The following is a 13834-nucleotide window of genomic DNA, read 5'->3' as shown; positions in this document are numbered from 1 at the left end:
AAGTGATTATATCCTCAGTTTAAAAGTACAATAGAAGACTATTTTCCTATCTTCTACAAAAATAAGGCTAATGTCAAGGGTTTGGGCCAAAACCAAAGTTACTGTATCAGCAGGAAATTATCTGAAAGCATATGTGCATTCCTGACTGGTGTTTCTCTGGGATACTAAACTCTTGGAGCTAGCCAGGTAGTAAAGAACAAACCCAAGAACTAAACCCTGGTTTACTACTTGAGTTCAAATAAGCCATTTGATGGCTTCTCTGAATGATCTAAGAAGCCATTAAGCTCAGGTAATTTACTTCTGAATAAAGAGGAACAGTGAAAAGGTTTAAGTAAAATAAGAGGGAAAGGGAGAGGGAAAGAGCAGAATGAAAAGGGGGTTTGAAGGTTTGATAGCATAAAACAGAACCCTAGATGCCCATGGGGACTGCAATAACACGGCTTTATGAGGAAAAACTTCTTTACTTTGATGACAGAGCCCTGGAACAGGCTACCCAGAGAGGCTGTGGAGTCTCCTTCTCTGGAGATACTCAAAATCCACCTGGACATGTTCCTGTGCAACCTGCTTGAGGTGAATCTGCTTTAGCAGTGGGTTGGACTAGATGATCTCCAGAGGTCCCTTCCAACCCCAAACATTCTGTAATTCTATGATTTTCCTGAGGATCTGGAAATTTCCAAGGAAGATTGGAAGACCAATGAAACTGGTAAACTGCAAAATGTGACTGAGAAATCCTGGAGAAGAAAAGCTTAGCAAAAGAAAGACGTAACTTGAATTACAGCAAGAAGAAATGTTGGGTGAATGAATGCAAGTAATTTGGGAGAAGGAGACTTGATGGCTGATAATGTGATTTGTATTAGAATCCATGGAGTAAGATCCTTCCATAAGGGCCATTCTGGAGAAGCACAGGAACAGATCTGGCTAAAGCCTGCTGGGGCTGGGGCTGGGGCTGAAGCTGGGGCAGAAATGAGTAGGTGCTTATATGGCTGGGAGATTCTGTGAAGAGATAGGACTACATGGTATGGAGAGCTCATGATTTTCTCAGATTTTTAGACAAATTACTCCAGTAATTCTTGCAGTAGTAACCACCAGACCTGATAGTAACACATCAAACTTTCTGTATTCAGTTACTTTTTAATAGGCTTTAAAAAAAAAAAAGAGATTCTGTATTTATCCCATAGTATTATTGTTGCCATCCTCTGCTTCTATCCCTATAAACCCGCTATATCCCTGCTTATGAGACACAGCAGTCTTCTAGTTTTATCATTTATGGATTCTCCACTGGCATCACATGTTACCTTAACCATAAGTCATAGATGTTACAGGATGTCTTTAGCAGATGTTAAAAGTGTCTATATCTGCATGTTTATTCACACAATGGAATGGTTTAAACAGGGGGGGAGAGAAATAATTTTTTAAAGTTAACTCTGTTAACAATGATGGAAGGTAACAGGAAAGTAATAACACTGTGTTCAGTTGATATTTAATTATTTTTTACAGTTTAAGTAATAACATAAGCTATAAGATCTGAATAAATGAACAAGGCAGTATGAAAATGAAAAAGTACTCTACTTCAAAAGCAATAAAATATAAGGGTCTGACTCTATACAAAGCTCCAAGACCATCATATTATGCAAATCCCCCAAATCAATTTGGCAAATGTAGTTCCCACTGCATGCAAATTAAGGAAATTTTTGTTGGCCTCTGCCCTGAATTTGAAATCAAATAAAATTAAACCCCTATTAACAATGCCTTAGGGTAAAGTACTCACATTTTTAATTTCTGCTGACATAAGTATCTGTCTTAGGGTCCTGTTTCAAAACTACTCTCAGCTTATTCAGAGTTGTAAATCAAATCCATGAGTCTTTAAAAGCTTATTGAATGACACAATCAGTGAATCAAAAATCTCATTAGGTAACCAGACAGAAGAAATTATTGGAGACAGAGCCTTTCTTGCATAGATGTTGACATAAAACTCATGCAGAAATCAGTCACATGGTCCTGTGATTAAAACTGAAAAGCCACTCAGTCCATTTCGTTAGTATAGAAAATTACCCGAGTGTTAGAAAAGCAGCTAGCACAGTGTAAGTAAGCTCCATTTATGATATAATACAAGAGAGATGTCAAAGAATGCTTCATTTCAAAGACACAATCTGGTGATGCATGTAAAGCTAGTAGAGGAAGAAACATCAATTCTTTGTACTGACTTTAGACTTTAACATAACTCTCTCAATCCTAGCTATGAGTCACCTGTAGAACCCTGTAGCTTTTGATTTTGGAAACATGCATACATGTGATGTTAACTGGGTGAAACTATAACAGCTGCAAGCAACAGTCTGCAGTGATGTGCATTTCTCCTGCATAAAGCCCATTGGGTTTTGCTGCTAATAAGATATGAAGGAAATGTTTTGCCTTCTTCACCATCCCCTAAATCCTACCCTACCAGCAACCTACAGCTGAGTTATTTCTTTACAGCACCTCCATTGAGGTTTTAACATTTGAAAATTCAGACATGGGGTGAGCCTCAAATGACTTAGCAATTGAGTAGAACATTAGAGTGGGCATGATGGTCTCAACAAGTGGTATATGGAGGTGAAACAGCTTTTCTGAAGCAATGCGTTCTTGTATCGTATGCAAGTAGTATAATGGGCAGGGCTTTACCATACTAAGAAGTTGGAATATACAAGGGAAGTCACTTGAGATGACTGCAATGTACTGTGGCAATGACTCCAGACAAACACACTAAAATGGATTGGAAGGTTAGGAGGAATTAAAAATTACAAAGCTGAGTATCCAGACAAAATATTTGTTGGACTGAGTGACCAGTGTCCTTTCTGAGGTTTCCACTGTTAATGGATGTTAGATCTTCATAAATGTATGAAAACACATAGACCAGAAATAAGTCTGGAGAGAGCACTATAGCAGAAGGTAAAGGGTAAATTTGTTGGTGTCTACTGAAAAATCTCTAAGTGTTTTGTTATCATCTCAGGCCCATATATTTGATCAGTATGTAAATAAGGTATCCAAAGATTATTCATAAATAAATAAGTCTGACCTTTTTGGAAGAAGAAAGACCAAAGGATTATAACAGTGGAGAGGATAAATTCACTGGTATCCTTTCCAGCCTTTTATGGACTTTTTTACAATAGAATGTGTTGTCGTGTAAGTGATCTGTGTTTAAGTGTTTGAGTTTACAGCTGAGTGGAAAGGCTGGAACGGATTCAGCAGTTCTGCCCAAGAGGGTAATATGTTCCACACGATTGCCAATGCAGGTCTGGAGAATCGCCAGTGGATCTACAACCATCCACCAAACATGAGCAAAAAGCAGCAGGGAGCTAGCAAAACTCTCCAGCTTATTAGGTACTTCTGGCTTCATGAAGAGCCTTGCAGCTTCCAGCTCACCGTTTCTTTCTATAAAGATGAACTACCTCTATCTATAGTGACCCTGATGATACATGTTTGGAAAGGTAACCAGAACTACAACAGTCTGGTGCTGAAATGCAGCCCTTTTCCGGAGTGTTTTAGTATGCAGTAGCTGTCAAAAGCATTACTGTTAATAGACTCATTTTCTCAGATATAGGTTATTTCCCTTCCTCTTAGCTATGATTAAACTTAGTATTTGTTCTTCTAACTGGTTTACTATTGAAAACTTGCAGCAGTGACCACCAACACGTGACCACTTTGTTCCCCTTCCCCACACAGCCTGTATAAAAGGCACATAGGAAGTCACACCAAGACTGTGAGGAATGGCTGCTGTTGCTCTCACACCCTCAGCTGCATTTTCAACAGTTAGCTAAGACAACTGATGGATTGAGAAAGTAGAGGGACAGGTGGTTTTGGCAAGACATCAGCTCCCACTTCACTCATTAATACAGGACAAGTTCAACAAACCAGAACTCTGACATAGAGGGAGTACGTTGACCCAAACTGGCTCAGGAACTGGGTTTTGTTGCTGTTCTCATTATTTTAGGTTGACAGGCATCTTTACTTTACTCAAAGTTGTACAATATGTAGTGCTTCCTTTTAGTGCCTCATCTCCTTCTTCCATAAGAAATTCTGACAAGTAACACTTCATCTTATCCACAGTGGCTGGAGAAAGACAGATTGAAATCATAAACCTCTAAAAAGATGAAAAGATAAAACATGTACATGTCCTGGCTTTCAAGTCATTTTGCTGAAGTACTCTTTTTACTATTATTATCTTATGACTGAAATGAGTTCTGACATGCTGACATGAGCAATGTTATGCAGTTCTGTAACATCAGATATGAAGGCATCTCCTAGATTTGGGGAAGGGTACATCTACATCCAGATATTATACCTCAGGTCAGCCTCCACTGCCCCAGTAATAAATGCAGACTGCACAGCAGTGTAAACCACTTGCATCTCTTTACCTATATAATTTCTTTCTCCTTGTGAATCTTTCTGCATCAACAACTTCTATAAGACTATCTCTTTGAAGAACAAGAAATAAAGGGTGGAGGGGGGACACACACAAAAAAACCCTCAAACCAAAGTTTCTCCTATATTGTAGCAAGGACTGTTCTCAGCTGCAAAGTAATATTTGGAATTCCCAGCCAGGGTTTGAGGACACTTCCAGATTCCACAGATAATATTTAAGACTCTAGTATCTTGAGGGGGTTTGGGTTATACTAACTTCACTGTAAGTAGGGCTCAGTATTAATTTTTGTTTGTCCCTGGAGAGCCTTCACAGCATCCAGCATTAGGTGCCTAACACACACCACTCTGTGGCAGGTCCTGTATTTCTTTAACTTTAGAGGGTACACAGAAAACCAGTCTACCTGTTTCCTATGGAGGAGGTCCAGCCTGCCTAAACTGCACTGTGTTAGCCATTCAGTGAAATAATTTCCCTAAGATTGCCTGAACGGCATATTCAACGAAGCTGGTGCCTTTGAAGATCATTAGAAAGAGCTCTTCTTTCTTAAATTCAAGCTTCTAAATCAAGGTGGAGCCAACTCCCACCTCTCAAATTTCCAATTATATTTGTTTACCGAAAAGCATGTTTGTCTTGTTCTGGAAAACTTGTCCTAGTACCCTTGCCTGAAGAGAATCAGCAAACTTTTCATTATTGTTTGCGTACATGTGCATTTATTGAGCAGAAATGCATCACATGAAGTGCTCTATGGCCTCAGAACAGCAGTTCTAGCTTTACTTTCCAAGGAAATGAGTCTAGGAGCTCGGTGTTGACAATCATTCCCAAGAAACAACCCCACAGCATCTTTTCAGGTGCTTTTCGTGTGTAAAGTATAGATAGTTACAGTAAGGACCAGGCAGAAATGCTCACCTTGCTAGCTGGCACTCACTGAGGGCAGAGTAGTAGGACTAGCTAAGGCATTTTCTAACATAAGAATATACACTCCAGCCACTCTGTCATCTGAGAAGTTGCTGTTGGTGTACTGATGTATGAACGATTATATGCTGTAGCCTCATATGGAAGCTTGTAGAAGCCAAGCCGCTATTATGTATTGGATTACTTCCTCTGAAGCTGAAGTGTCCATGAGGAAGGGACAACTCTGCCTTCACTTTTGCCTTATGAAAATAAAGGTTGTGTTAACATGGGCATATGGAAAGAATTGAGCTCAGAATTTTCACTCACTGTAATTTGAAACAGCTTACAAAAAGCAGAGTAATATAAAGCCTAGTTGCAATACTCCTAACTACATGGTTGTACCTGTTTTCATGCCCTTGGCCATGTCTCACTCTGTTCTGTACAAAGACAGGCAGCAATTTTCTGCTAAACTTCAGTGTCTGATGACCTAAGATACATATCACTGCATATTTTCTGGAGTTTTTTACTTCAGTCTTCCTTGTTTTTCAAAGGAAACCAGAATAAAAAATATATCCTGAGTTTCTTTATTTGAAAAAGTAGACACCAATATCAGTAAACAAACTTCTACAATTTTTTGAGTACATTTGAATGAACCACTGAGACAGGGAAGGCTGTGAGCAATTCCATCCATAGCCCAATTTATAACATCAACCATAAATGATGCCTTTCATTCTAAAGCATGTATGAATACTGGATCAAGAGTAGCCCTTGCAACTCTTACCACAAAGCACATATTTAAAATGCAATTTCACAAAAACTACCATAAGTGGAATTCCATTTTTTTCCCCATCATTATTTCTCCATCAAAAGTGACCTGTTTAGAAGCAAAACACTTTTCTCAACCTACCAAGCCACTGCCACCCGGCAGAGAATCACCCGTAAGCTGCAGCAAGGGTATTCTCCTTGCCTTCAGGGATGTCTCTCAGGCTTATTGCAGTCAGCAGTTTTTTTGGAGATGCAAGCTAATGGAACATAAAATATAAGGACACTTTTTTTATCACTATAAAAATATTATTCTAAATACCCACAGGAGTTCTGAGTTGTTAAATAAGATAAAGGCGCTTTTACATAATCACTAACCAGAGAAAAACTACAAAAGTGCCTCAAGCACTCATCTAACAGGGTCTTTGGGGTACAAGGGCCTTTTAACACTTCCCTTAAGCTTAGAAGATGAAAAACACTGCAGATTCAAGAAGCAACATTTGCTGCCCTGCTGTGGTTATCACAATAGTATCTGAGCTTTGGAAACCAGTAACAGATTTATTCTGATAATACCTATGTGTTGTTTGGAGAGCCGAGGACAAGAGAGGTGAAGTGCATTGCTCAGAGCACAAACGAAGAGCGTGATGAAGGTTAGAGCTGAACGCAGCCCACAGCTGAACGCAGCCCACCCAAGGCCTCTGCCAGTGCTTCAGCTACAGGATTGCTCTTTCTCTTCAAGTGCTCAGTGCTCACATTCTCATCTCTCCCTTGTGGTACATTAACATCACTTTTTCATGGAATAATGACAAATGCAAACTATTTTTAAAACTGTATTGGCCTTCCAGTGCCTTCTGGCTCACACCACGCGCCTTTGTGGTTAGGGCACTCTCGCCAGAGAGGAGTGCGAGATCTGGACATGCCCCCACTCTGCCCTCATTTGCTCTCAGTTTCTCTGCTCTCACCAAGTTTCTTTCCTCCTCCTCCTCTTTCTCATAGTCAAACTTTCTGTATTCTCTCATTTTAGACCCTTTTAGATAAAATAACCTTCTGGTTTTCTGTATACTAAATACTCTTTTATTTACAGCAGTGTTACTATGAAAAACTACCTTTAGCTCTACAGCTGCTGGTGTCTAATCTATTTAAAGATCCAAGAAAAAAGAAATTTACTTTTTTCCTTTCTGTATCATAGTCCACTGGCTGTAGAGTTCTCTGTCCAAATCAGAGCCTTATAGAATTAAATAATTGCTGTGCAATGAGTCCTGTATGACTATAAAATGTGCAACAAGACAACAAGCAAGAATCTAGAATCAAAAAGGGCCTGAGCTAAACTAGTGAGTCCTAACCAGATGTGCTTTCACAGGGGTGAATATGTGGTAAAATGACACTTTTTCAATGCAGACTGATGATATCTGGACACAGACTTTGGGAAAAAATAAAGCATCAGCATTGCCAGGGCAAAATTCTGCCACTAAATCGAAGTTACAATGCACAGATACCAAACTCATTTAGTAATGCCTCTGCAAGTGAAACTTGACTATTCGTTTTCATTAAATGTCCTCCTTAATCGTATTCCTCTCTGCTAATTCTCTTTTCTTCAAAGAAGTCACCATGTTTGGAGTAGAAGTGAGTTTCAAATCTGTAGGGGCTGGCTCAGATGAAACATGCTCGGTTGAGCTCACCCGCCTGGCTCTGCAGAAGAAGTTGCAGCCTCGGAGAGGCCGAGGTGCCCTTGCCCCGTGCTGGGGAGCTCCCTCCCACCGCCGGTGCTCCCGACATCCCACAGCCAGTTTACCCGTTATTCCAGGGAATGCCCGCTGCAGACTGTATACCATAGACTTCTATCATGGGATTGAATGACTGCTGGAGAATGAGCTGGGGAGCCATGGTCACCCCCTGGCACCTGTGCCAACTCTGAGCACCAGAGGTCCCCTGCAGGGCCTGACCGAAGGTCTCTGCAGCCCATATTGGGGCTCTGGCGGTGGCAACAGGAGATGCTGCTTGGGGAGGGCTCCTAGCCTGACCTTTTTCTGAAGTCTCTGTTTTGTACTCCACCGTCATCCACAATTGCTGTATTAGGGCATGTTAGAGGGTACAAACCTCCTGAGTCCTTTTAGTATCCATTTATGTACCTGTTGCCCATAAGTCATTCTAGGAAACCCCTTTTTGTCCCTGTAAATACTGTCACCTCCTGGCAACAAGCTGCACAAGTTTCTTACCTTCTGTGTAAAGTCTGTGCCCCTTGTATTGCAGGATTTGGGTGAAGTATTGTCCTGCATTCCACTCATTTACCAACTTTGTAATTTTATATAACCTGAACACACAGCCCTGTCAGCCCCTCTCTCCCAGCTGAGTGAGCAACCCTAGCATTTTTGGTCTCTAAGAGACTGGTGAATACCAAACAAATACCAGAAAAGCTCGCCAAGCTGCTCATCATTTATCAGCAGTCCTGGCACACTGGAGAGGTCCCAGCAGGCTGGAGGTCAGCCAATGTGACACCCATCTACAAGAAGGGCTGGAAGGAGGATCTGGGGAACTACAGGCCAAGGTGATGGAGTAGGTTATCCTGAGTGCCATCACGTGGCACGTGTGGGACAACTGGGGGGTCAGGCCCAGCCAGCCTGGGTGTATGAAAGGCAGGTCCTGTCTGACAAACCTGATCATCTACAAAAAGATGACCTGCCGAGTGGATGAGGGAAAGGCTGTGGATGTTTTCTACCTGAACCTTAGTAAAGCCTTTGACACCATCTCCCACAGCGTTCTCCTGGAGACACTGGCTGCTCATGCTTGGACGGGTATACTCTACACTGGGTAAAAAAGCTGGCTGGATGGCTGAGCCCAAAGTGTGGTAGAAAGGCTCTGCAGAGGGATCCAGACAGGCTGGATCAATGAGCCTAGGCCAATTGGACCAAGTTCAGCAATGAGAAGCTGAGGGCTTTATGATTTTAAAGATCTTTTCCAAACTAAATGGTTCTATGATTCTACTATTCTATGATTCTAAAACTGGTCTCAGCGCCAAGGCCTAGATAATCAGAATAGTGACTTTTCCCCACTCTGAACAGTGACTTACATCCTACCCTTCGCTTCCCAGCCTTTATCAGCTTTCAGTTCATAAAAGAAACTTGATCTTCAAGTCCCCTGACAACTTAGGTGGCTTTTCTGAAATTCCAGTTATGTTATGTCCTCTGGTTCCCCTTCATACACTTGCACATTTGCACCATTACACAGCAGATTAGCAAAGCAGGTGTTCCTGAATCAGAAGATGCTTAGTCATGTACTCAGAGATCTTCTTTATTGTAGACACTGTCATCTTACCAGGGATGAAAATCTTATCCATCAGTTTGCAGTTTCCATGATCCACTGTTTGTAGGTCAGAAGAGGAAAGAATCAAGCACACTAACACAAAACCACAGCAAATATGGACTGACAGAGTAGTTCGCCACATACTTCTGCCATGGAGCTGCCTCGTTGCTGCCTCAAGCCTTGCACAGCTCTTTGCATCTCCACTGTATCAGTACAAGGTGTAACTGGAGAGTTCTTATCTAGGGACACTGCAAAACTTCTTGCACAGCTGCAAAAAGTAAAGCATTTCCACACCCTGCCTGCTCTTTTAAAACAATTTGGTGAGACAGCTAGAATTTGGAGGGTTGTGGGGTTTTTATGACAACTTCTGAGTATTTTGCTAAAGTGGAAAGGGGGACAGGAGTCTGCAGGAGTCCTGCAGTGTGCAGCACTGTTCATGCACTCTGCACCAGTGACCCACCACCTCGCCCTGTGCCTAGGGGAAAACCCACATAGTCTGTGGCATCCATTTCCATTTGTAAACCTGTTGACGCAGAAGGCTCGGACACCACTTACACGATCAATGTGATCAGGTTAGTGCCACTTTATTAAAAGACAGCAATTCATACTCTCAGCAAAAGATACACATGCTACGCAGGCTTTGTTATGTAAAAAGAGAGGTTAAAACTACTCGTTTACACGCTTCCACCTCCCTTATGATTGGTCCCGGTGTGGTGCCCACACGCTGCTCCCCCCTTGTGCAGGCATCCTGGTTTTTCTCATCTTTCTGTCCAACTCTCTTACCTCTCTGTGAATACACAGTTTCTTTATCTCCCTTGGCCTTGCATATGTCCTTCACAACACCTGCAGCTTGTTAGGGCTGCGGCCTCTTATTACAACCAAGTTATTTGGTCTGGATTGCTCATAATATGCACGTTTTCTTCCAGCCACTCCACATAAACCAAAGGATACAACAATGCTTACTTAAGCTTGCAGGACTTACAGATTCTATTTAGAACTGTTAACAGCAAACCTTGACTTTTTTTTTTTTTTTTTTGGTTCTTGAAAATATTACGAGGCCCAGTTTTTTACCTAGCATCATGAAATATTTTGGAACAAATATTCTGTATGAATTACTACAGCTTGATTTACTTTCAAAGCCCCAACAATATCAGCCAGTGGCCAATTTGCCTCTGCATGAGGAAGCCTATTTCCTCACAAACATTAAACTGTTAGACATGAAACTTGCTTATGACGTGAGTGACATTTTGCATAGTTGTTCTGTATCTTATAGAAAGGCTACTTATAGAAGACTCCTGCTTCTTCCCTCCATTAAGTGAATGTCAGCCTTAGGCTGAGAACAAGGTGTAGTGATAACACATCTCTTCATGCTGTAACACTTTTCATCTCAGGAGAAAAACATCAGAGCCACTGGTGTATTAGCCACCATTTGCAGGCAGATTCCCCTGATACTCTTTTCCAGTCATCAAGTTCAAGAAGCAGCCTTGCTGAAACCGGTATCTAGGCTGAAATCTGTTGATAGTGTTTATCAGCAGATATTTTTCATTCTGTTTTGATGTCATTAAAAGGATTTTGTTTCCTGCTGGCACATGCAATTCAAAACAGGGCTGCTGGCTACACCTGAGTACTTTTGACATCCCTGATGACATGCAGTGCTGCTTCTGCTCTAGTACCTGTCAGGCAAATATGTCTGTTTTGTCCTGTATCACACCTTGCCAACACTTGCTGGCTGGCTGGCCAATGTAATCATTTATAGCATTTTTATTTGCAGCAGTGCTAGCTGGTTTGGCTGCATCTGTCAATGCCTTGAAGGGTCGGGGTCTGGCATCAGCCCCTATTCTGCTTGGCTGGGTTTTTTCTGAATTGGGCAGCACTTTGCTTAACTTTCACCACTCTCTCTCTTTCCACTGAAGGACTGCCAGAGAAACACAACCGGACAGCACTGCGAGCAATGTCCAGATGGCTTCATTGGTGACGTTGTCAGAGGAGTGCCCACGTTCTGCCAACCCTGCCCCTGCCCCCTGCCAGCACTTGCCAAGTATGTAAAGAGTCTTTGTTTCTCTTTGATTTGGGCTGGCTTTGGCGCTTTCTGAGCTGGGGTCAGCATCCCTTCCTGGATGCAAGAGACAAAGGCCACTGCCCTTGCTGACCAGTGGGAAATAAAAGGACTACCAGCTGCTCACATTTATAGTCACAGGAAACAGCATTTCATTTAGAAGGTGTAAAATACCCGTAAGTGCTCATATCAATTCTTACCAAGAGGGACAGGAAAATATCTGAGGAAATTCAAGGTCACACTCTGTTATGTAGGAGAGATTATTCAGCTGTCTGGTTACTGTTAAGAATCTCTTACAGACTAATAATTCCCAAGGAAGGTGGCATCAGGAATGTATGCGGTTGAGATAGACAGAAAGATCAATTAATGACCTCTGGTGGGTAAAACTAACCACAAAAAAGCATAGCCTGGCAGTCTCCTGAGTCAACAGCAGCTGGATCAGGTTAGTACAATAACAGTTAAAAGGAAAGGGCTGGAGGACCCTGTGACAGGTATGGTGCCTCTTCAGCTGATGCCCAGCTATCTTTGTGTAAGAAACTCTGAAGCCGAACAGAGAACCAAGACTAAGCCAAAGAGCTCCAGCTATTACGTTATCCGGTTTGTGCCTTCAGAAGAAACAAATAACTACAAACCTTGACCAGCTGTTAGAAACTGTTAGTAGCATGTCAGTAATGCAGCTGAAAGAAATTATCATCTTCTTCTTGCTTGAGGGCCATGTTTTGGGTGAGAGGCATCTATGCAAATCCCACTATAGAGCACAGAGATGATAGTAAATACTTGTCAACAGTTGAAGCTATTTTTTAGCAAGCTACATATCCCCCTGTGTTGTTTCCCATTCTGCTTTCAGCAGGGCTTCTCAGCAAAGGGGAATTTCCTCACTGTATTTGTTTGCCGTTGCTATAGGATTACTCATACGGCCTTAAGGTGGGATGAGTTGCATTTTGCTCAGCTGCTCAGTGGCACAGGCTCAAAATGGCAATAGAGCAAAATCACTCTGGCCAAACTCCCACAGATCACGTCTTGGCTTTTGCAGTGAGCTGCAGACATGCAAAGAGGACCGTGGGGTGGAGAACAGCTATTGCTGAAAAACTCCAGCTTTGCCTGGATTAAAGAGAAAATCCTCAAGAGGCAGGGGAAGATCCTGGCTTTGCTTACATGTACAAAGGCTTAGGAGTAAGCAAACTCACAGGCAAAGCAAATCACTTCCTTCAATTTCAGTAGCGGTTGTAAGGCCAGAAATAGTGGAAATACAACAGTCAGAAGCAGTGCTTTTTCCTTAGCAAAGTGATTTTTTTTTAACCTGTTGGGCACAGAGCAGCCACTTTGGTGTAAGGAGCTGTTCTCTCAACCACAACCTGGGCTGCACATGCCTGAGGCACTACCACACAAGACCCAGTCTCTACTAAGCATGGTCAACCAAGATCTAGTCTGTCCTTCCTAGATTTTACAGAGCATGGCTGGGTCTGCCTTCACCCAGCCCCCTTCCCTTTCCTGCAGCCCACGAGGCTCTGCAGCAGTGCCCTCCGACAGCAGGGAGCTGGCCAGCCTGCCAGCCCAGCACGGCTCAGTGTGGTGACACCAGCAGGACCCAAGCTACAGGCCATTATCTCTGCCACTGCTATGGGAGATGGGCACAGAGGCCAAGAAGTGTTCCTTGCCCCAAGATACTCCTTAGCCTTTCTGCCAGGGACATAACACTTCTCCTACTCCAGACCATTAGAGATAAGGAAGCCCTGAACCCAAAAGGACAGCAGCATGGGAGTGGGAAGGGAGAGCAAAAGTTGCAAGAAGACTGAATGCAGGTGCTTCAACATTAGCAGCAATAGAGGAGTTGGACTGAATGATCCTTGTAGGCCCCTTCCAATTCAGGATATTCTTTGTTCTGTGACATGTCACCCCTTTAAGGCCCCCTCAGTAAAAAGCCGCTTCAATTTTTCAGGGTTTTCCCTCAGAAAAGTCCTGAATGCAATAGTTAAAGGAGTATCTGATCCCAATTTGCCTCATACACCTATTTAAATAACATGCTGAAATTGCCTGTTCAGCTTCCTGCATGAGAGAGACCTGACCACAGCAATAGCCTTCAGCTGGGGCTGGAACAGGCAAATAATAATGACTGAGCAACATTCAGCCTTGCTTAACTGAACTCGAAGAACAACTATTCTTTCTTATTTTTTCTATTTTTCTTCCATTAATCCTACTCCATTTATATTAAGGTAAAACAGTAACTCTACCAAAAAGCAGATAAGCATTAAAAACTTTAGATAAAGAACATCCAATCAATGTTATTTTGTACTCTGTTTTACTTTGGAAATAGTTAATTCGTAACAGTTAGACAAAGTGACCAAATCTGTAAACTGACAAGACTCATCAAGTACATTTTTTTTCTTAATATTCATCTGTGTGTCTCTAGATTTCCTGACCAGACTATC

General features: G+C 42.2%; 1 protein-coding gene across 1 annotated transcript in view; it reads left to right on the top strand.

The window, feature by feature from the left end:
- LAMA4 (laminin subunit alpha 4) overlaps positions 1-13834 on the top strand; it is a 107621-nt gene that overhangs the window by 24537 nt on the left and 69250 nt on the right. The window contains exon 3 of the mRNA XM_055810112.1: positions 11263-11387. Coding sequence (XP_055666087.1) covers positions 11263-11387 — 125 coding nt within the window. The remainder of the gene's footprint in view (positions 1-11262; positions 11388-13834) is intronic.

This window comes from Falco peregrinus, chromosome 7 (assembly GCF_023634155.1).
Source record: "Falco peregrinus isolate bFalPer1 chromosome 7, bFalPer1.pri, whole genome shotgun sequence".
NCBI classification, from domain to species: domain Eukaryota; kingdom Metazoa; phylum Chordata; class Aves; order Falconiformes; family Falconidae; genus Falco; species Falco peregrinus.
This window is presented reverse-complemented; position numbering and strand designations above follow the sequence as displayed.